Genomic DNA, 22,909 nt, shown 5'->3' on the forward strand with positions numbered 1-22,909 from the left:
TTGAAATAGCCCAAGACTTGTGACTCTTGGCTATTTCTCTTGGGTTGTCTTAGAGGTACTGCACACTGAATCAGCCTTCCTAAAATAGTCTCCATTGACCTTATCTAGGAAAGGGGGAGACATGGATTTGGTCATCTGGGCTCCCCTGTGATGCACACAAGGACATCCACAACGTCTGTTTGCCTTTAAAATCTAAGCCGCCCACTGCAGCGTCTGTAGGCACAGCAACTTTATGTGGGAAAGCAGTTGGTGAACAAGCAGAGCTGTCCACATTGGCGATAGACAGTTCTCATCATGCTGTAGCAGGGTGTGTGCTGGGGGGGAGGGGGGACCCTGGATGGGGCTCGGTGAGGAAGGAGGGGCTGTGGAAGAGGCATTGAAAGTCTGGGGGCTTCTCTGGGAGAGATGGATGAGCTCCTTTCCTACCTGAATCGATGATACTTTCCCTGGAAGATGAGTACCCTTCTGTTCATCCCAACACCCACTATTTATCTGCCCAAGAAATGCTTACTGAGCGCCAGTTATGCCAGGCTCCTGCTAAACCCTGGGGTATGTAGTGCCACCAGCGCCTACGATCCAGCAGCCCAGTGAGGAGGCACAGGTAGGACATTAGAGAGCTGGGCAGGCTGGCAGCCAGAGGTCTGTCTGTCCGGTGTGCAGGGGGGCAGCCAGAGCAGCCTGTGTCCTGGGGAGTCCTGACACTGCACAGAGTGGCTGGACAGGGTGAGTCAGAGTCTCCCCGGCAGGCAAGGGTGGCAAGGATGGGGGAACAGGCTGCAAAGCTGTACAGTGTCTCTGGGGACCCCCATCCAGGCCTATGGGCATGGCTGTAGGTGTACGTGAGTGTGGCTGAGAACCATGCCAGGAGCCAGGTACAGCAGGATTTACAAGGCTAGGCCTCTGCTCCCCGAGGCCCCAGCATCCCCCACCAGAGTCCCTCTGGCCCGTGCCCTGGAATTTCTTCATCTTCCCTGCCCTCGGTGCCTTTTCCTTTCTGCTTTCCTTTTGTCCAGGGTCAGGATTAGGGGTGGACAGGAGGGAGCTTAACTTCTCTGAGCCTCAGTGATCCTGTTCACACACAAGATAGTTGGATTGGGTGATCCGAAAGGGTTCCAGGGCCTTCTAAGACTTTAAGTGGTTGTCCATGCCCTATCTGGATATTTCCCATGGGGGCCTTAGAAACATCCCAGACTCAGCCTGGGCCTCTGTTGGCAGAGGGTGGGGGACAGGAGTTGGTGAGTGGTGATGGAGACAAGGCACCTGTGGGACCCCACTAACCCCACTGCCGTCTGTGCTTCTCCCTCAGTATGACCCTGGAAACACAGGCTACATCAGCACAGGCAAGTTCCGCAGCCTCCTGGAGAGTCACAGCTCCAAGCTGGACCCGCACAAAAGGGAGGTGCTCCTGGCTCTCGCCGACAGCCATGCTGATGGGCAGATCTGCTACCAGGATTTTGTCAACCTGGTGAGCACTCTGGGGACTGCACTGCTGGGAGGAGGGCCTGTTTGGGGATTATGGCTTAGAAGACTTTTTTATGCAATTAAAGGGATCTGTTGGCTTGCAGAATTGAAAAAGTCCAGACTTCAGAAGGGGAAAGGAAATCACTGAGGACCTGGTTTCTCTTTGTGTCTCTGTTCTGCCTTCTGCAGTGTCAGCCCTTACCCCTGGCAGTTCCAGACGCTCCCATGTGGCAGCAAAGTGGCTGCGGCTGTTCCAGCCCTTCCACCATGCTGAGGGAGAGAGGGACTCCTGTGGTAGTTACTCCTGTGGTAGTTCCCACACAAGGCTTGGGATTTCCTCTGTCCCATTGGCGTAGATTGGGTAGATGGGATGTGTTGATTGAATCAAGCTCATCGGTGCCCACCCATGGACTGGGGGTGGGGTCAATTGCACTGAGAGGGAGGGCTGGGAGTAGGAGATGGGAGGCAATTGATGAAAGGACAGGAGCCTGGGAGGGGATATTGGGAGCAAAGGGCTTGTGGATGGGGGTCAGAGCTCCTCAGACCTGCTGGAGGATGCCCTGGGTTGTTGGAAGGGCTGAAAACAGGAGACCTGTGAGCCCTGACCAGGGGTCCAGTGTCTTGGAGTAGGGACTTCCTCCTCACTGGGGGTTACTGCTGTGCTATTATGGGAGCCACTGTGGCAAGGTTGGAGTGGGGTTCAGTGGGGTCCAGTAGGAAGCCTCCCACCATGGATGAATGGGACGTGAGTAAAAGCTGGATGAACCAGCAGGATGAATAAAAGGCCAGAAGTTTGCTCTCAGCTTCCCTGTTAGTGAAATGGAGAAGCCACCCCTTTGCTTGTCATCCAGGGAGGGGCAAGAATGAAATGACTTGTGAGAGGTTCCCCAGGCTCCTAGAATTCAAAAGCACTGGTGATGGGGGTGACCAATACCATGGTACCTGCGGTTGTGCTAGGTGAGCTCTCTGATTGGGTATCCAGGCTTTGGAGTTGTGCTACTTGCTTCTTGATGAAAGCCTGCCTTTGCCCAGAGGTTAGCATGATTGGGGGGAGCAGCTGTAGGGAGGGTGAAGAAATCTACTGCTGTTCAGGGTAGATCCGAGAGTAGGCCTTCTAGAGGGTGGGAGACAGAGCTTAGCTAAATGGGAGGGTGGGGACAGTCAGGATTCATTTGATGAGCAGTTGTGGTGAGCCCTGTGACTTTGAGCCCAGCAGTGCCACCAAACCAGGCCATGGGTTTGAGCCTGCATAGGCTCATCCACAGCCCATTGTGTTTGCTACATGCCCTGTTCAGTCTCAGGGTGGAGCAAAGGCTTCGATGGGCCAGTGAGATGCTTCTGTTCAACTGCAGATTTGTGTGAACTCCAGGAGGAGATTACTTGTTACTGTTGGGATTTCTATGTTCACTTTCTAAGCTGGAGTAGCCAGCCAGAGCCTGGATTCATGTGAGCAGGAGTGCCCTGGGGATGTGGAGGCCTAAGAAGGGCTCTCTCCCCGAGGGAAGGTCTTGGTAAAGCAGAGTGCTCAGGGGCTGGAGTCAGGCAGACCTGGGTCGTGCTTCTGCCCCTGCCTTTGCCTTTCACTGAGAAAGATCTCCTGGGCCTAGGTTTGCTAATTTGTAAATTGAAGCCAAAGGCTGCCCTCTTAGGTATTGTCATAAGGATTAAATAAGATGGAGTATTTGGTTTTTTTGGTTTTTAAACATTTTATTTATTTATTCATGAGAGACACACACAGAGAGAGGCAAGACACAGGCAGAGGGAGAAGCAGGTTCCACGCAGGGAGCCCAATGTGGGACTCGATCCCGGGACACTGGGATCACGGCCTGAGCCAAAGGCAGATTCTCAACCACTGAACCTGGTGTCCCTAAGGTGGAGTATTTGAAAGATTTTGTTATGTCTAAGGTTCTTCCCCCAGGGAAACTCCCTTTGCATCCTTTGGGAGCCCTTCCCCAACCCAACCCAGGACCAGGCAGAATGAACCGACCTTACCCAGAGACCCCCACGGTGCTTTGCCCAGGCCTCTCTTGAGTACAGACCATACCGCATTCCAGCTGGGTGGCCAGGGTTGTAATGTATGGGCGTGCAGCTTGCATCCTATACAAGGATGCCTGCCAGTAAGATAAATGGGGACAGAAATCTGGCCTGGGCTCTGTTCACTAAGGCCTAGAATGGGTGCATCCACTTGGAAGAAAAGGCTCCCTTATCTGACGGACACAAGAGTACCCTACAGGCTGGCATGGACTCTGGAGTCAGATGTATCTGGATTTGAATCCTGACTCTTTGGGTCCTTGAGAAAATTGCTCACTTTCTTCAAGCTTTAGTCCCCATCTTGATTTTTTATTTATTTATTTTTAAAAGTTTATTTATTTAGTTAAGTAATCTCTACATCCAGTGTGGGGCTTGAACTCCTGACCCAAAGATAGAGAGTCTCATGCTCTTACAACTGAGCCGACCAGGCGCCCCAGTCCCCATCTTTATAATGTGAGGGTAGTGCTCTGCACCAATTAACTAGCATTCACCTCTCCTTGTGAGCCCTATGAGGCCTAAGACCCAGCCCAGTTCTGGGCACATTAGGGTGCAGGTGAATGGTGAGTGTGTGCACATTGCTTTCCCTGTCCTCCTGTCAAGCCCACTCCCTCCATGTGGGTCCTCAGGGTGTGGCCATGGGTGTGTTGTGAGTAGGTATGCTGTACACACCCAGGGATTGGGAGAAAGGATGGTAAGAGTGGCTACAAAACAGTTTGACAGGGATGCCTGGGTGGCTCAGTAAGTTAAGCATCTGATTCATGATTTAGGCTCAGGTCATGATCTCAGGGTCATGGGATTGAGCCCCATGTCAGGCTCTGCACTGAGCCTAAAGCCTGCTTAGGATTCTCTCTCCCCCTCCTCCCCCTTTGTCCCTACTCCCTGTGCACTCTCTTTCTCTAAAAATTAAAAAAAAAAAAAAGTTTGTAAAAAAAAAATAACAGTTTAATAACGTGATCCTGTCTTGGGTTTGCAGTGAGTGAACACAGAGCCCCAAGCTCTGCCCACATTTATAGGACTCCTCCTGTGCCACCAAGAACCAGATCCAAGCTTTGTGGGCATGGGGAGGATGAGAATAGGGATTGATGGAAGGGGCTCATCTGGGAAGGCTGACTGGAGGGAGCAAGCCTTAAGCCAGACTTTGAAGGTGAAAGATCACAGAACCCGGGAATGGAGAAGGGCACTGCAGACAGAGGCTCATTCCACCTGGCCTGCTCTGAACACAGATCCTTTCCACTTATTCCCTCATGACACAGCTTCAGACCCCTGTGTCTTGGTCTGGACTGGCTCACCTGGCCAGTCCTCTCTGGACTTCTGCCATCAGGTTTAGCTAACTGTCCATTGCTAAGACTACAGTCTCAGGAATATGTTGATAGTCCCTACCTCAGTTACCTGGGCAGCCCTATGGCTCTAGGGTTGGAAGAGCTGTATCTCCCTGTAAGAGGGGTCTAGAGTGTGGTCACGGAGGGCAGATGGGAGGTGACAGAGGCCCCGGGAGGCTGGAAGTCAGCAGGACCAGCCAGCTGGTTTCTGGGAGTCAAACTGACCATAGAGGGAGACAGCCACGACTCCAGGGAGGCTGCATCACGGCAGCATTATGCTGCCATGGTATGACCAGTCTGCAGACAAGGCTCTAGGACCAGTTCCTTGGCTTGCCAGGCATTACAGGCTCCTTGAAAGCACTCAGGGGTGATGGCCTCCCACAAGCACAGTTTTGGGTTCTAGTCTTAGAGACCTCTCTGCAAACTTGCCCATCTAATCAAGATCTGCCCACCTCTTCCCAAGCTAGGATGTCTGAGGACATGAACTCCTCATCACCCTTCAGTTCTCAGTTACCACCTCCCAGGAGGCCTTCCCTGCCCCCACTGTGGGACTGGCTCAGGCTCCTGCTTGCTCCTCAGCAGCCTTCACTCTGAACCATGCATAGTTGCTGGTTACTTATTTGTCTTGAGCAGCATTGTATGCCTTGTATCTGGCAATGCACTGACCTTTAGTAATTGCCCAGTAAATTGTGATGGATGGCTGGTGGATAGGGGGATGGAAAGAAGGTATGGTGAACATGAGTACAGATTCCAGAGCCTTCCTGGGTTTGAACTCAGTGGGTCCCTAAAACTCTGTGTGATTGAGTAGAATGGGCATTTTCATAATCCTTATCTAACAGGCAGACCAGTTAAGAGTACCACCAAATGAGCCCAACACATGGCAAATGCTGAGAACAACAGCTGCCAGATAAGAGCTCAGTGAATATTGCTTCTTGTTAACGATTACAGAAGAAAGAGGAAGGTGGAATCAGGCCCGATTGGTCCAAGGAGTGTACTGGCTGGGAAATGGGTCAGGGCTCCCCCCGAGACTCCAGTTCTGACCCTTTGCCCCATCCTGTGTCCTGTGCAGATGAGCAACAAGCGATCTAACAGCTTCCGCCAGGCCATCCTGCAGGGGAACCGCAGGCTCTGCAGCAAAGCCCTGCTGGAGGAGAAAGGGCTGAACCTGTCCCAGCGGCTGATCCGCCACGTGGCCTATGAGACCCTGCCCCGGGAGATTGACCGGAAGTGGTACTACGACAGTTACACCTGCTGCCCCCCACCCTGGTTCATGATCACAGTCACAGTGCTGGAGGCAAGGACAGTGGTGGGGGAGGGGGTTTGGAGAGAGGCAGCGGGAGGCTCTCTGAGATCAAGAGGGGAAGAGCAGCATCTTTTCCACCAAAAGATTGAGGTGGTTGAGGACCAGTTGTCGTTCACCAGTCAGACCTGTGTTCCAGAGCCTGCAAGTGTTGTTTTAACCCCTGGACCCCAAAGATATCCCAAAGATGATCAAGCCATATTGACCACAGCAAACTTCCCACATTCCCATCCCTACCAAAACAGCAGTAGCAAAAGCAATGTAATAAGTTTGTTGATTTGGGGTAGTTAGCCGGGCTAACTCCTTAAAACAAGCTATTTTAGTTCCTCCCTCGGTGAGTAATGTGGACAAGTTGTTTGCTCCCCTGGGGCCCCTTCTCCCACCTGTAAAGTAGGGATAACTAGACCCACCCTCCTCCCATAGGACTCCTCTAGAGCAAGAGTGGCTGGTGGTGCTTTCTGAATGCAAAAGCATTACAAATACATATGGGAAGGGGTGTTTATGAACAGGTAAATGTGGGCTTAACATATTTTGAAAGAACATTCTCCCCTTGGGGATCATCCATACCTGTTATTCTAAACATCTTCTGCTGATGCAAGAGCATCCAGAGGTACCACTTTCTCAATCAGTGCCCATGTGTGAGAAACTCTGAGTTCTTTTGGCTGTTCAGCCTAGAATCTGTGATCCCCCGACCCCAGCTCCTGAACGGCGTTCTATAGTCTGCAGTATTTCTCTTCCTAGCCGTGGGCCTAATTACCACCTGGGCATATGTTCTTGTAAAGTTGATGCCGAATCAAATAACAGGATCATTAAGCTCCATGGCATCCTCCTTTTTTCCTAAATCAGAATAGCTGATCTGTAGGCCAGTGCTCCTCCGTTTGTTGTTATGGCTTCATCCGAGTACATGTTGAAGATGTGATTTTTCTGAGATATTCTTGGAATCGTCCTCCAAATGTTTTCTGTGTTGGTCTATTTATTAAATTCTATTTGAGGACCAATAATAATGAGCTGCCTCGGGAGCTGTATTTGCTGCCAGGCCACCCGCATTGTGTGAGATGGACAGAGCGTTTCCCTCGAGAACCCAAGGGAGTCCTGCTGGGGGGCCTGAGCCATTCTCAGGCTCAGCCCAGGAGGCCTTAACCCCACACTAATTATAGCTTCATTTGCTGAGTGTATAACAGGCACCCAGCTGGCTCTTCTTGCACTTCACCCCTTTCAAACCTCATGATCACCTTGGTATCCCTATTTCCAGATAAGGAAACCAAGGACCAGAGAATTCAAATAATGTGTCCAAGGTCATCCAGAGAGGCCAGATTGAGTGTCCAGATTGGTTTCAAATTTCCAGAAACCTCAACTTATAAACTCAAACCACGAATCTAGAAGAAAATACTTAAATAATTTTTTAAGGATTATCTTTTCTTTTTTTTTTTTAAGATTTTATTTATTTATTTGAGAGAGACAGAGAGGGAGAGTGTGAGCAGAGAGAGGGAGAAGCAGACTCCCTGCTAAGTAGGAAGCCTGATGTAGGGCTTGATCCCTGAACCCTGGGATCATGACCTAAGCCGAAGGCAGATGCTTAACCGACTGAGCCACCCAGGCACCCCTGAAATAATTATTTCAAACTATTTGTATGAAAGCTCAAAGCTTTTGTTTTTGGTTTTCTGGTTCTGTAACAGATAATGGAAGGGGCATGGTAGGAAGGTACCAGCCCAGATCAGTACCTGGATAGCTTTAAAAGAGTATGCATACACCCTGAGGAGGAACACAGGGACATGAATGATGTATTTTATTTTTTTTTATTTTTCATTTTTTATTTTTTAAAGATTTTATTTATTTATCCATGACAGAGAGAGAGAGAGAGAGAGAGAGAGAGAGAGAGGCAGAGACACAGGCAGAGGGAGAAGCAGGCTCCATGCAGGGAGCCTGAGATAGGACTCGATCCCGGGTCTCCAGGATCACACCCCGGGCCAAAGGCAGCACTAAACCACCAAGCCACCAGGGCTGCCCTGCATTTTATTTTATGTTTTTTAAAGTTTATTTAAGTAATCTCTTCACCCAACGTGGGCCTCGAACTCACAACCCCAACATCAAGAGTCATGTCCTCTTCCAACTGAGCTGGCCAGGTGCCCCTAAATGATACATTTTATCTTTTTAAGATTTTATTTATTTGTTTGAGAGAGAGAGAATGAGGGAAGGGGCAAAAGGAGAGGGAGAGAAAGAACCCCAGGCAGTCTCCAGGCTGAGCACGAAGCCCAGCGCAGGGCTTGATCTCATGACCCCAAGACTATGACGGGAGCCGAAATCAAGAGTTGGATGCTTAACTGACTGAGCCACCCAGGCGCCCACTGAATGATGCATTTTAGAAAGAGTTCTATTTAAAAAGTACTCTTTTAGGGTATAAACAAATATGCTTCAGTCATGGGCGAAATCAGCTCATGTGGAGTATTGGTGAGGAGGTAGAGGTATTGGAACCCTGGTGCACTGTGGATGGGAATGCAAAATGAAGCCATTACTGGAAACTGTGGAGGTTCTTCAGAAAATTAAACATAGAGCAGCAAGCACCTGGGTGGCATAGTCAATTAAGCATCCAACTCTTGGTTTTGGCTCAGGTCATGATCTCATGGTTGTAAGATCGAGCACAGTCTGCTTGGGATTCTCTCTCCATCTCTCTCTCTCTGTCTCCTGCTCCTTTTCTCTCTCTCTCTCTCTCTCTCTCTATGTGCGTGCGCTCTCACTCTCTCACTCTCTCAAATAAATAAATATTTTTTTTAAAAAAATTAAACACAGAACTACTATGTGATTCAGCAACCCCATTTCTGGGTAAATACCCAAAAGAATCAAAAGCGGGGACTCAAAGAGATTTATTAGTATATGGTCTCTATAGGAGCATTATTCACAATAGCTAAAATATGGAAGCAACCCAAGTGTTGGATAAATGGATAACAAAATGTGGTCTATATATTCAGTGGAATTTTTTTTAATTCAGTGGAATATTATTCAGTCTTTAAAAAGAAGGAAATTTGGACACATGCTGTAACATGAGTGCACCTTGAGGAATGATACTATGTAGAATAAGCCAGCCACAAAAAGACAAACACCATATGAGTCCTCTTAGATGAGGTGCCCAGGGAATCAAGTTCATAGAGAAAGGAAGTAGAATGGCGGTTGCCAGGGCTGGGGGAAAGGGGAGGGTGGAGTTGGTGCTTAATGGAGTCAGAGTTTCAGTTTTACAAGAAGAGAAGACTTCTGTGGATGGTGCCAGTGATGATCGCACAACATCCTAAGTAAACTGAATGCCACTGAGCTGTACACTTAACACTGATTGAAATGGGAAATTTTATGTTATGTGTATTTTGTCACAATTTTAAAAAACTACTTATGTGGAATTGCCTCTTCCCCCAAATGGTATGTAAATTATCACTGTGATTAGGTTATTTTTTAAGATTTTATTTATTTATTTGAGAGCAAGGGAGGGAGAGAGCACACGCATGAGTGCGTGAGGGAGAAGGAGAGAGAATCTGAGGCAGACTCCCTGCTGAGCACAGGGCCTGATGTGGGGCTTGATCCCAGGACCGTGAGACCATGACCTGAGCCGAAACCAAGGTTCAACCGACTGAGCCACCTAGGCAACCCACTGCAATTAGTTTAAAACCTTGGAACCCTTCCTGCCTAGCCCCGAGGAGGTGTGGGCAGAGCTCATCTGAACATGTTGTGACCACTTAACACAAAATAGACAGAAGTGGGGTGAGGTAATTGAAAGCTAGGCTGCACACTGACCATAGGGTGCCCCTCGTTCTCTAAGGAGGAAAGGTGACAATTTTCAGTAGATATTCTGAACATTAGCGCCAGAGGGGCTCGTGGGCAGTCTTGTGTCTAGTAATAGGCCCTCATCATTCTGTGTTTTCATCCAGGTTGCCTTTTTCCTCTACAACGGAGTGTCGCTGGATCAATTTGTGCTACAGGTAACCCATCCACGATACCTGAAGAACTCACTGGTTTATCATCCACAGCTCCGCGCACAGGCGTGGCGCTACCTGACATACATCTTCATGCATGCTGGGTGAGTACCTGCCTTCATTTGCTCCACCCAGAGTCCTTGTGGGAAAATAGATCCAGAGAGCCTAGATTGAAATATATGTTTTAGATTATTTTTTATCTTTCTGGACACAGCATTTGATGTGGCTTCTTGAAATTTACCTAATACCAAAATATATGAGTTAATTATTGTCAGTATATGGGAAAGGGGAAATGGATGGAGGAAAATGCTAAATTTAAGCCCATAGTGAGAGCAGTATAAATGTAGGTTATAAGCTTGCTCTGAGGTTCCTAGTGGCCAAAGCAAAAAGGGAAGTGTGGTTAGCAACCAAATTCATTGTCCATAAACTCTGTATGCGTGCAAGTGGCTCCATAAGTGAAATAAAGGATAGATTTCTTGAAAGTGCCTTTTTCTCAAGGTGGTCTCCATAGGTGGTGAGAGTCTTTGAGGAATTCTGGCAATACTGGTAGTTTCTGTTTGTAGATATGTGGCTTCTTTTGGGGCTGGAATATAGTCGGTTCTCACTGGTGCCTCCTACCCCACGATAAGGACCTGCTGGCTGGCCAGGTGACCACCCAGGTCCCAGTCCCCTGAAGAGCATGATCTTGGCTAAAGACCTTTTTTTACATAGTAAAAGCACTCAGTTGGGAAAGTAGAGTCCGTAGACACTGGCCTCTGTGGTGTCTTCTGCAGTGTCTCCAGAGAGAAGCAAAAGGGTTCACTGTTAGCCTGGGAAAAGCTCTGGGAGTGCTTGTCCCTGGGTTTGGAAGTGGGAAGAGGGTCACTCTGGTTCCCATTCCTTAGCAGAAAGACCCACAATGGCCGAGAGGGAGCCACACTGTGTCTCCCCTCCTGCTGAGCCTCAAAAGCAGCACAAGTGCCAAACCCTAATTGGCTGCACTTACAGGAGAGGGGTTTTGGGGTGAGGAGACATGTCAGTCGTTTCTAAGGGATGTCTCCACTCTGAGTCAGAGGAGATGGTTAGTGCAGGCTGATACTTTGCCTGCTACATCCCATGCTTTGACCTCACAGGACAGCACCATTTGTCTGAGTTACATTGCAGGTGCCCTCCTGGGTAGGCACGTACCCACGTGACCTGAGTGGCACAGCAGTTTGCTTCCAGGCCTGGCCCTCCAGACCAGGATGGGGCTGTGACCCAGGCCAGGGTCCAGACCTCTCATGACGTACCCTGTTACCCCATAACTTAAACATCCCCAGGAAGCTAAGCAGGTGCTCTAGGGTCAATTTAAATGAGGTAATGGATGCTAGAGTGTTTTATAAACTTGAAAGCACACATTGATGCAGTAATAGTAAAGTTACAATTTTTTCTAGTAATAGGCTCACCCAGTTAGACACCATTTAGCAACAAGATCTGGTCACAGATATATGATATTATAAAAAGGAAAGTATTCACAGAGTAAGAAAATCCAACCCCAGGGGGTTGGGAGTAGAGTGGGTCCCTTCTCACCAGGAAGAAGCCTCCCCTATGAGATTTTAAGGGAGAACTTTGAATTATTAAATTCTAAGAGATATATGCCTGTGTTTCTTTTGAAAACGTCTTTCTCTTTTAAATATCTATAGCTCAGGCAGCCCCAGTGGCTCAGCGGTTTAGCGCCACCTGCAGCCCAGGGCGTGATCCTGGAGACCCTGGATCGAGTCCCACGTCAGGCTCTCTGTATGATGCCTGCTTCTCCCTCTGCCTGTGTCTCTGCCTCTCTCTCTGTCTCTATGAATAAATAAATAAAATATTTTTTAAAAATAAAAATAAATATCTATAGCTCTTACAAATACAGTAGGGAGCCAGAGCTACCTTGTCTCCTGGTGGATGGAGCAGATTTTGTACATCAGGAACCTGGGCTCTGTGACTTAAAGCCAGGCAGTGCCCCTCTCTGAGCCTTGGCTTCCTGTGTGTCAACCGATGCATTTTCTGGATCTTGACTATGGTTAGCCCCCCATTACTAAGGCAGGTACAGACACTACCAGTCACTGTCCAGGCCCTGCACTGTTCCTGTCCCAGGTGGCAGGCAGGGCAGGGTACACTCTTTCCAAGATGGTTGTGATTCCTGTCCTCAACCCAGACCAGGAACTCCTCCAGGGCAGGTTGGCAGGTATAATTCACTAATGGATCCCCAGCATCTTGGCATGCAGTATTTGTTGAAGGAATGAATGAATGAATGAATGAATGATGGAATGTGGTTTTTCTGTACAGGATAGAACACTTGGGACTCAATGTGGTGCTGCAGCTCCTCGTGGGGGTACCTTTGGAGATGGTGCATGGAGCAACCCGTATTGGGCTTGTCTACGTGGCTGGCGTTGTGGCAGGTAGGCAAGTGAGCCTTGAATCCACAGGGGTCAACCTCCCTGGGGCGGCTAGGAGATCCCATGGGAGTCGGCAAGTCCCAGGCCTCTAGGGACACCGGACTCCATACCTAGGCTCCTAACTATTAGGGTTGCTCTCCAGGCCAATCTCCCCATCTTCCCAGGGAGGCAGGAAAGGGGACTGCCATCTGAAAAGAGAGGCAGAGGATGGCCGGGGGAGCAGCATTTCAGTCTTTCCACTGCCATGTTGTACCTGTGCGAGCTTAGGGAAATTCCTTAACCTCTCTTGGCTCCGTGAGGTTTTAGGAAGGAACTTGTAAGATCTGCCTGTAGGGTGTTAGGAGGGTAGAGTGAGGTGACAAATGAAATAAGAGTGCCATGTAAACTGTGCTGGGCACAGTGAGATTCCCTTGGGGACATCCAAGGTGTGGAGCCAGGTGCCTCCCCAGCCAGGCCAGCACCTGTCCTCTTGACTGACCCCCTGCTGACAGGAACCAGTCTGGCCTAAGAGGTAGTGAGCACCTGTGCCAGCCGAAGGAGACTGGGGCCCCGCTAACCCTGCTCACTTGGCCAGGACCATGACCTTGAGGATAGCAGGGTCCCTATAGCCAGCAAGACTCCCCCTCTTCCTCCCCAATGGGGGTGAGGTAGGCTGGGGTGAGCTGGGGAGCACAGGCTGCATTTCTGCAGGAAAAGTCTGCACCAACTGGGTTTCTGAACAGAGGGATCTCCCTCGTGATGTTTCCAACTTTATAGCTGGCTTTTTTTTTTTCTTTAACAAGGTTTGCTGCCTCAGCTCTTCACCTTGACAGCTGTGCCCAAGGGAGCTTTGTGTGTATGTTTAAGTAAGATCTTAATCCTTCCTGAGTGGCATTAAAGTTGTCATCAGGAGAGCAGGGCACCGTTGACCTTGTAAACAACAGGCAGTCTGGGACCCTGGGAGCCACTGAAGTGACTTCAAGAACCCCAGAAAGAAGGGTCCCACCCGACCTGCCCACTCTTGGCAAGGCCAGTCTGCTAGTTCATGAGCCCTCAGCATGGCAGATTAGCCCCACACCTTCATTTCTCTGTGTGCTGAGAGTTGAAAACTTGGCCCCTTTGGACAGCACCCCTCTCCCCCAAGCTTCTCCCAGCATTTAGTGCCTTCCGCATCCTTGAACCAAGGTCTGATGAGGATCTCTGTGTGCCAGATGTACTCAGCCACCCACGCACCCCACCCCCAAGCCTTGACATCTGGAGATTTGTAGTCCCATTTTCTATACCTAGATACTCAGAGACCCAGATGGTTAATGGCAAGGAACAGGAAAGACACTCATAACGCTTGCAGTTAGTAGTCATTTGGATGAGAGTACCAATAACCCAGAAGACAGAAATGAGATTCAAGATGACTCAGGGCTCACCCGAACCAGATGACACCCCATGGGGAGGCTGTGCCAGTGTCACTTCCCAGTGACACCAGTGCAGAGGGGGATGGTGCATCAACAGAAGTATGCCTTGCCAACTAATGGGGAGGGACTGTGTATCATAAAGCAAATAACCTGTGCTCTTATATCTGAGGCAGGGACTCAGAGAGGGCACTCTGGTCACCATGTATCATATCACTAATCTCCAGGATCAAGTTGATCGATCTGCCTGCACCACTCCTCCCTCTCAACTCTGTGTGCATCCCAAGTCCAGAGGGGGGCCCATTCACAGAGAGCCAGATCCTGACTGGATACCCGGTAGTCAGGAAGGGCCTGCCTTCCTAAGGCAGGTACCAGCATGCTCCACTTGTCACAGGTACAGAACCCGAGTGGTAGAGTGCCTCAGGAGACTTGCCCAAGGAGACTCAGTTGTATGTGGTGGAGCTGGCATCAAACCCAGGCCGCCTGACCCCAAAGGCTATGCTTCAGCCTACTGCCACGTGCAGTGAGAACCCAAAGGCAGGCCTTTTCCTTTGTGCAGATAATTTATGGCCAGAAACCAACTGAGGTCTTAACAAACATCAGGCTCCACTCTTTAGGTCCCACCCAGTGAAAATATTCCAAAGACGAGGCTGTCAGATTTTGTAGCACAGTTTGCACAGCTAACCTCTGTGCAGGTGCATCTGGTACTTTGAGCCTGCAATAGGGTATTCTCATACGTTACCTCCTATACTCACCCCAAGTCTTATGACATGGGTCCTGTCATCTCCATTTCAGAGGCAGTTCAGAGAGCTGAAATGACTTGTTGGTTTTCTCAGAAGGATCAAGAAGTACTAGAAGTGAGTGGAAACCCTTCCTCTGCCCCATGCTTCTAACCAATGCTTGAGGCCAGTGTGTGAAAACCAGCATTTTAAATGCTCCAGCAAGCTTTTCTTACAGATTATATAGATTATTAGCCATGTGTGCCTCCCCAGAGCCTAACACAGGGATTGGCATATTTTAAGCAACAAATATTTGTAGAACAAATGGAAGAATACATGCATAAATAAAGTTATATTGCTTAAAGGTAGGTATTCCACTGATTTTTATTAGGATTTTTTTTTTTTTAATGGCTAAAGGAGACATTGGAAAACACCTGCTTTAAATATTTCAGCCTAAAATTTTTGCAGCTGTGTGTTATGATAAAGTCACCAATTTATCTGCGTGCTGGTTGACCCAGAATTTTTTTGAGAAAGTTCATAGCCCCCACTAGAACTAGTCTTGGCCTACTGCTGTGCAGAGGTGTGTGTGTCCCTCCAGCTTGCCATTCTGTCCCCATCTTCTGTCCCTGGGACCTCTGGGAAATTTGTACTGGCCTTATGGAACTGTCGTCCATAAGGTTAGGTTAGGTTCCAAACAGCTTGTCAGGAATCCTATTTGGCCCAGGCCTCCTGCCCTAGGATGGCCATTATTGCTATACTGATATACACACAGGCCCAGGCTTATATTTGATGTCTCCCACCTCCTTTAGTCCTGGGCTAATCTGCACCCATGTGGGGAAAATCTCTTTGCCACACATGGAGGGCCAGATGGTTACATTCAGGATTCTAGAACCGGGATCCAAAATCAGATCCTGGATCTCAGGCCAAGGCTCAGGTTGTTGAATCTCTGATCTGAAAGGAACTCTTGAGGTGCCCCCAGTGGGTGGCATATTTGACTCCCCAGACCCCACCCCCATTCAGCCATAGGCTCTCTGTGTTCTGCTCCATAGGGTAGGGGTGTGGGTAAAGTTTCCTTTGAAAAGAGGGTTTCACTGCTCAGCTGCTCAGAAGTTGGAAAGCCTTAGACCTCTTTATTTGACAGATGTGAAAGCTGAAGCCCAAAGAATTCAGGGGCTTTGCCCAAGGTCACACGACTAGCCAGTCCCACCCCCATTCCAGACTCTTGCCTCAATCCCAAACTGACCCCTGATCCTGGGGTCAGGACTCTTATTCATGGGTAGGGTGAGAGAAAGGTCAGTGTGGGGCAGCTGGACTGCACAGGCTTCCCTGCTGTCTCTCTGCCACTGGTGGATCTCACCACACTGGGGAGGCTGAGGGAGCAGAAGCTGGGCCGGTGTGTAGGGACCTGTGAGAGTAAGGAGGCCAGTCCAGGGAGGCTGGGGCTTCCTCTGTCCAGGCGGTAATTAATGAGCCATTTGGGCAGCCAGCCCTCTGCAGCCCTGCAATGCAGCCTTCCTCGCTGGCTGCCAGGAGAGCGTGGGAATCCTTTGTCATGCAGATCCCACTGCCTGCCGGTTTGCCACCCTGGGATTTTTTTTTTTTTTTCTGTTATATACAGCTGACCCCTTGGCTAGGCAGTAAAAAAAGAAAGTTATCTGACAATAGATCAATACCTAATTAAAGCCAGAGGGAAGGCATGAAAGGAGAGAAGAAAGATTTATAGTTACCCTGGGAGGGGAGAAGGATGTGGGAGTTCTCAGTTCCCAACAGTGCCTTTTCCTGGGAGATCACATCCCCCCTGAGACCCAGAATTTGCTGTTGGGATCTCTTACTTGAAGGATCTCAGTGAGCCAAGGAGCCTTGAGAGAAGTCTGAGGGCGCAGGTAGGGGAGAGAAGGGGGATGCCATTATGGGGGTTCCCCAGGCTCAGGGGTGTCAGGTGCTCTGGCTCTTGGGCTGGGCCCTGCCTCCCCTTATGTAGCAGACCCTCCACCTCCATAGAACCTGCAGAGTTTGGCCATCTGCCGGACCCTCCTTCTCTACCCAGGCAGCAGCTAATTGGCTCCTGAGCCTGCAGGCATTTTCCAGTGGTGGTTTCTGCACACTCACCCGGGCCAGCCACCTCTCAGCCTCTGGGCCCTAGGCTCTACCTCCCAGTTATTTTTAGTCTCCCATGTCCTTCCGTGGAAGCGAAAGCATTGATCATACTTAAATGAGACCAGAACAATACATTTCCCTCCTCTCTGCTCAGCCTCCCTCGCAGCACAAAAGTTTGTCATCCCCCAGATCAAGAGTCTACACCCTTCCTTTCCCCCAGAGGATATGACATCATCTCTCTCCCTCTCTTCCCTGGGACTTTTCAAGGACATTTTTCCTCCAGAGAAACCCCCACCCTGGAGATCCTTTTGGCCTGTTGTGATTTCATTTGGCTGAAGGGAGGTTGGAGGTGGTGCCAAGCAGGTTTCTAGATGCCGCAGTTGAGCAGCAAGAGTGATGATGGAGGATGGAGGTTGACCTGTACCCATTTGGGGAGTGGCTGCTGTTGAGGCCTCCTGTCCACAAAGCTGGATTTACATCCTGGTTCCTGTTCTTCCTACTGAGTGACTCTGGGCTCAGTCTCCTCACCTCTGTAGCATGGCCACTGTTGTCTTCCTCAAAGAGCTAAATGGGACAGAGTACATAAAGTACGTGGCCGGTGTCTGATGCACGGTACCTATGCATCACAGCTGCTCTGATAGTATTGCGTATTGCCCAGAACCCTGAGGTGGCACCATGTTATCCCTCCCCTCCACTGAGTCTCCTATAAAAGGAGAAGTTTCAATCAATGGCTCTTCCAGCCATCAGTTAAGGCCTCTAGGGGGCTCCAGGGCGACATGGGATCAGGGAAGAGGAGATGGAGCCTAGGTTCAAGGGCCTGGGGCAGGGGCAGGGGCAGGGAGGAAGCTCCAGCATCCTTGAATTCCGCATATCTCTCTGTACCAGGGTCCCTGGCGGTGTCTGTGGCTGACATGACTGCACCGGTCGTGGGCTCCTCTGGAGGGGTGTATGCGCTTGTCTCTGCTCATCTGGCCAACATCGTGATGGTGAGCACCTCCTGTCCCAGCATGCCTATCTTGGCGTCCCCTCTGCGCATCAGTCATCTACTCCCCAGCTCAGGCACAGAAATGCCAGGCAGACCTGGCTAATATTAGAGTTTGCAGATGCTCTCTGCTTTCTGCAGGCTTATTTCAGATGGGGCCCTTCCATATACAATTTATGTTTTTTTTTTTTTTCTTTTTGGCTATGAAATTACCCATTTCCCTAATTCTACCCCTTTCCCACTAGACTTTAAAAAATGTTACAATAGAGGCTCTTGGCTGGCTCATTCAGCAGAGTATGCAACTCTTGATCTTGGTGACATGAGTTCAAGCCCCACTTTGGGCCTAGAGCTTACTTAAAAAAAAAAAAAAGGAGACAGGGATACCTGGGTGGCTTAGTTGGTTAAGCATCCAACTCTCTCTCTCTCTCTTTTTTTTTTTTTTTGTAAAGATTTTATTTATTAATTTGAGTGAGAGAGCACAAGTGGGGGCAAGGGGCAGAGGGAAAAGGGGAGGGAGAAGCAGACTCCCACTGAGTAGGGAGCTCCACGATGTGGGGCTCAATCCCGGGGCTGAATCCCAGGACCCTGAGATCATGACCTGAGCTGAAGGCAGATGCTTAACCAACTGAGCCACCCTGATGCCCCTAAACATCCAACACTTGATTTCAGCTCAAGTCTTGATCTTGAGGTCATGAATTCAAGTTCCACATTGGATTCCATGCTGGGCGTGGAGCCTGCTTAAAAAAACCTTTAAAAAAATTTACAATCCTTGATCACCAGTGGCAAAATTGGGACTTGAACCCATAGCTCCTGACAATGATTCAAGTGTCATTCCCTTACACCAACCTTTCATAGTGGCAAGACACTGCTGTTCCTTTCCCGTGCTCTTTGCCTTTTCCTGAAAGGCATTCTAGGATAATGGTTAAGAGCATAGGCTTTGGAGCCAGTCAGCCGAGATCTGAGTCCTAGCTACATACTTCCTAAAGGAGGATCTTGGGCAAGTTACTTAACTATGCTGTGCCTCAGTTTCTTTTTTTGTGTGTGTGCCTCAGTTTCTACATCTGTGAAACAAGATGATATGTGATAAATGAGATAAAGTGAAGATAAGCATTCAGAATAAACGTTAACTCCCTACTCCTCACAGAAGAGGCCAGGGTGGACTCAGAATGGAGACAGTCTCCAAGGCAAGAAATTGTCATTAGTTTGATAGTCTCAGAAGAGGCCAAAGTCCTTGTTTTAGAGGCAGTTAGAAGGAGGGGCCCTCTAGGCAGGGTCCAGGTCTGACTCATCCCCAGTACCCGGCAGAGGACTGGACAAATGGTAGGTGGTGCTGACTACATTTTTTTATTTTAAGGAATCTTTACACCCAACCTGAGGCTCGAACTCCCAACCTCGAGATCAAGTCACAGCTTTGCTGACTGAGCCAGCCCGGTGCCCTCCCCACCCCACCTGCCAACTAAATTTTGAATGAAGGAAGGAGGGAATGAATGAAGTGTGTCTTTCTAGAAAAGGCGTAGCTCCCCACCCGGTCCTCCTGTTCTCACCTTCCTCCTCCCTCACTGTCTTCACCCACGTGGCAGATGTGTGAATGCTCTGTTACAACAGTCTGGAGTTCCTAAATTCTCCCATTTCTTCTTTATTATTGCCACCATCACCTGCTTGCTCAACACACCATCCTTTTCCTTTTCACCGAAGTCCCCTTTGTGCATTGAGAGAGAGAGAGAGAGAGAGAGAGAGAGAGAAAAGAGAGTGTAAGTGAGCGTACAGGAGAGGGACAGAGGGAAAGAAAGGAAGGTGGGTGTGGGGTAGGGAGACGGGAGAGGGGGATGGACAGACAGACACTATCAACACTTGCTACTTGTCTGAATTTTGGCAATTTCACATGAGCACTTGGAGAGACCCAGCAGGTGTGGAAAGGCTTTGTGTGGATGTGCTATTGTGTGAGCACATGTGCTTACACACGTGCATACACAGACACACACACACACACACACACACACACACACACACACACAGCCTGTCTGCAGCACAGCGCTGCCTCATGTAGCCCTTTTAAATGGGTCATTCTGTATCAGTGCCACAGCTTTCCCCAGACACAGCTTTTTCTCTGAATTCCACCTCCGCTGCTCCCCCTCCCCCTGCCCCAGTTCCTTTCTGTAGGGGACTGGGAAATGCTAACAAACCCTCCTTCCCCCTCAAGATGTGTATGTGTGTGAGGGGATGAGGGGACGAACAGGGTAAGAAGAAACAAACTGGCTGGAGTTCATAGAGATGCCCTGTTCCCACCCCCTTCCCCACAGCATGGGCAATGGCCCTGAGGCCCCAGAAGTTCCCATGGTGAGGACAGAGCACCCCCAGAATGACAGGGTGGGGCATGGCAGTTGAGGAGGGAGGTATGAAAGCAGTCTTGTTCCAGTTCGCACTTCTTTCTGGCAAGTAGCCCATGACCTGTGGTGGTGGAGATGAGCAGTCCTGTCCAAGAGCCCATTGTCCTTCTAGAAGAACACAGCTTTCCCTGGCCAACTGGGAACTTTATAGTCTCCAGAGCATGACATAGGGTTGCCTTTCCCTAGAAGTTGTGTGGTGCTTATTTGATGGTGGAAAAAAAAAAAAAAACACCTCATTTTCTTATCAGAAAAGTTGATTTCCTTTCAACAAGAGGCCACCTTTACCCAAATTAGCTTAGTGCCCAGCACTTCAGAGTCGAGTTAAGACCAGTGCTATAAGATGGCCATTTCTATGGGCCAGAAGCATTCAATTGGCAGTTTCATGTGGATCCATCTAATAGATATGCTAGTATTTTATTTTTAAAAAATTTTTATTTATTCATTTGAGACAGAGAGAGAGAAAGCATGAGCAGAGGGAGAAGCAGACTCCCCGCTGAGCAGAGAGCTGGATGTGGGGTTTGATCCCAGGACCCTGGGATCTTGACCTGAGCCGAAGGCAGACACTTAGCTGACTGAGCCACCCAGGTGCCCCAGATATACTAGTATTTTTTTAATATATATATACTAGTATTTTAATTTCCCAAATGAAGATTTGGTCTATGTGTGTATATGTGTGTGCATGTGGGCACACATGCGCACAATAAAGCGCCTTGTCAGAACAGACAGAAAAAAGAACCATAACAGTCAGAAAATGTGGATTTGAGTCCTGGTGTCACCATCTTAGGAGCCATGAGCTCCTTTACTTCTCACTTCTCTGCTCCCTCATCTGTAACCCGTTCTTCACAAGGTACTTGTGAGAAAGACATGAAAAGGATGGATGGAGGGACTCCTGGGTGGCTCAGCGGTTGAGCATCTGCCTTTGGCCCAGGGCGTGATCCTGGAGTCCTGCATCAGGCTCCCTGCGAGGGGCCTGCTTCTCCCTCTGCCTGTGTCTCAGCCTCTCTCTCTCTCTGTTGTCCCTCATGAATAAATAAATAAAATATTTTAAAAAAAGGATGGATGGAAAAATGCTTTCCATGTGGCAAATCACCACACAGCTGTGAAATTCCATGTGTGTATGTGTGTTTATGTGTGTGCACATGAGTGTGTGTGTGTATGTGTGTGTGTTTGTATCCTTGAATACATGTAATTTTTTTTTTAATTTATACCCATTTTGTCTGTTATCTACAGAGAACAATTAGGAAATATGTTCTTTTTACTTTGGATACAAAATAGAAAAGCGTTGAACACTTCTGTTTTCAGGTTGTCTGTTTAAGTGAAAGATTCTGCCTAAAATGAAAACATGTCTTATTTTTCAAAAAACACTCAGTTCCATGGGTGCCTGGCTGGCTGGCTTGGTTGGTGGAACATGCCACCCCTGATCTCTGGTTTGTGAGTTCAAGGCCCATGTTGTGTAGAGATTACTTAAAACTAAAATCTTAAGAAAAAAAGGCAAAAATAAAAAATCAAACTGAGTTCCAAAAAACTTGCAGTTTACATCAAGGGATTATATTCAGAAAATATTGCAACAGGGACGCCTGAGTGGCTCAGTGGTTGAGCATCTGCCTTCGACTCGGCATGATCCCGCAGTTCCGGGATCGAGACCCACGTTGGGCTCCCTGCATGGAACCTGCTTCTCCCTCTGCCTGTGTCTCTGCCTCTCTGCGTCTCTCATGAATAAATAAATAAAATCTTTAAAAAAAAATTTGCAACAAAAAAACTGATGGCATAGAAGACCTGCAATCAAGACTTGTTAGTTTAAATGCTAGAAGTATGGGGATCCCTGGGTGGCTCAGCGGTTTAGCACCTGCCTTTGGCTCAGGGTGTGATCCTGGAGTCCCGGGATTGAGTCCCACATCGGGCTCCCTGTGTGGAACCTGCCTCTCCCTCTGCCTCTCTCTCTCTCTCATGAATGAATAAATAAAATCTTTAAAAAAAAATAAAATAAATGCTAGAAGTATTAAGATATACATAATTGAATAATTTATTAATTGCTTTTTGCTGGGGCCCACAGGCCAGAGTTCCATTATTAAATATACAAAATATTTACTTACACTTTGCTCCATACAATAGATATTTCCCTAAAGTGTTTGAGATCTCAGTTTTTGCAACAGGACCATATTGTCAAAGCACAAAGAAAGATTGTTATCTAGAAGACACCAGAGGTCTCTTTGTTGTAAGGCTCATTTTATTAATAAAAGTCCTTTCGTAGGACAAATAATGGCTCCCTAATTTATCTGTGTCATGCTTTTCCTTCCCTTGTGCTGGGTTTTCTTGAAGTCGTTTTGACCAGGATACATAAAGCCATCGAGCTCCAGCCTGGATTTCAGCTTTGAGCTCTTAAATGGTTGGGTGAACAAGCTGCCAAACTGCTGAGGGGACCGGTCACTGCCTTGTTTGCTGAGGGTGGGTTCTTTCTCACCCCTCGGAGATGCTGCAAAAGATGTGTGTTCCCTGGGGCCACAGGCGCTTCCACATTTATAGCAGCAGTGCTAGCTGTGGGGAGATTCTTTTTTCATTTCTCCTGTTGTTTCACTGCGGTTCATTTTATTGGAGGGAATAATGGATCGGGGAAAATGAAGCAGCTGGTGTGGGATGGGGTGACTGTAGTTTAACCCTTCAGCTACTGGGAGGCATTAACCATGTTCACTTAGCTTTGGGGGCACTTGGAGCCGCCAACAGGAAGAGACAGACCCCTAGACCTGAGGGCCCTATTGCTCTCAACGTTAATTTACTATGACCTTGAGCCCCCCTTGTGGACTCTCAGTTTCTTCTTCCCTAAAGTTTAGGGTGGAGATGTGACTGGATCTACCTGGCCAACTCCAGTGCCTTCA

At 48.7% G+C, this 22,909-nt stretch overlaps 1 protein-coding gene across 5 annotated transcripts in view; it reads left to right on the forward strand.

The window, feature by feature from the left end:
* Positions 1-22,909, forward strand: part of RHBDL3 (rhomboid like 3) — a 47,093-nt gene that overhangs the window by 14,789 nt on the left and 9,395 nt on the right. For 3 of the 5 annotated variants that reach the window (XM_041726587.1, XM_041726588.1, XM_041726591.1), the window contains 5 exons: positions 1,307-1,465; positions 5,881-6,105; positions 10,023-10,171; positions 12,357-12,469; positions 17,553-17,653. In XM_041726587.1, coding sequence (XP_041582521.1) covers positions 1,307-1,465; positions 5,881-6,105; positions 10,023-10,171; positions 12,357-12,469; positions 17,553-17,653 — 747 coding nt within the window. The remainder of the gene's footprint in view (positions 1-1,306; positions 1,466-5,880; positions 6,106-10,022; positions 10,172-12,356; positions 12,470-17,552; positions 17,654-22,909) is intronic. The other 2 variants (XM_041726589.1, XM_041726590.1) reach the window with 1 other exon arrangement.

This window comes from Vulpes lagopus, chromosome 12, assembly GCF_018345385.1.
Source record: "Vulpes lagopus strain Blue_001 chromosome 12, ASM1834538v1, whole genome shotgun sequence".
Lineage (NCBI taxonomy): Eukaryota > Metazoa > Chordata > Mammalia > Carnivora > Canidae > Vulpes > Vulpes lagopus.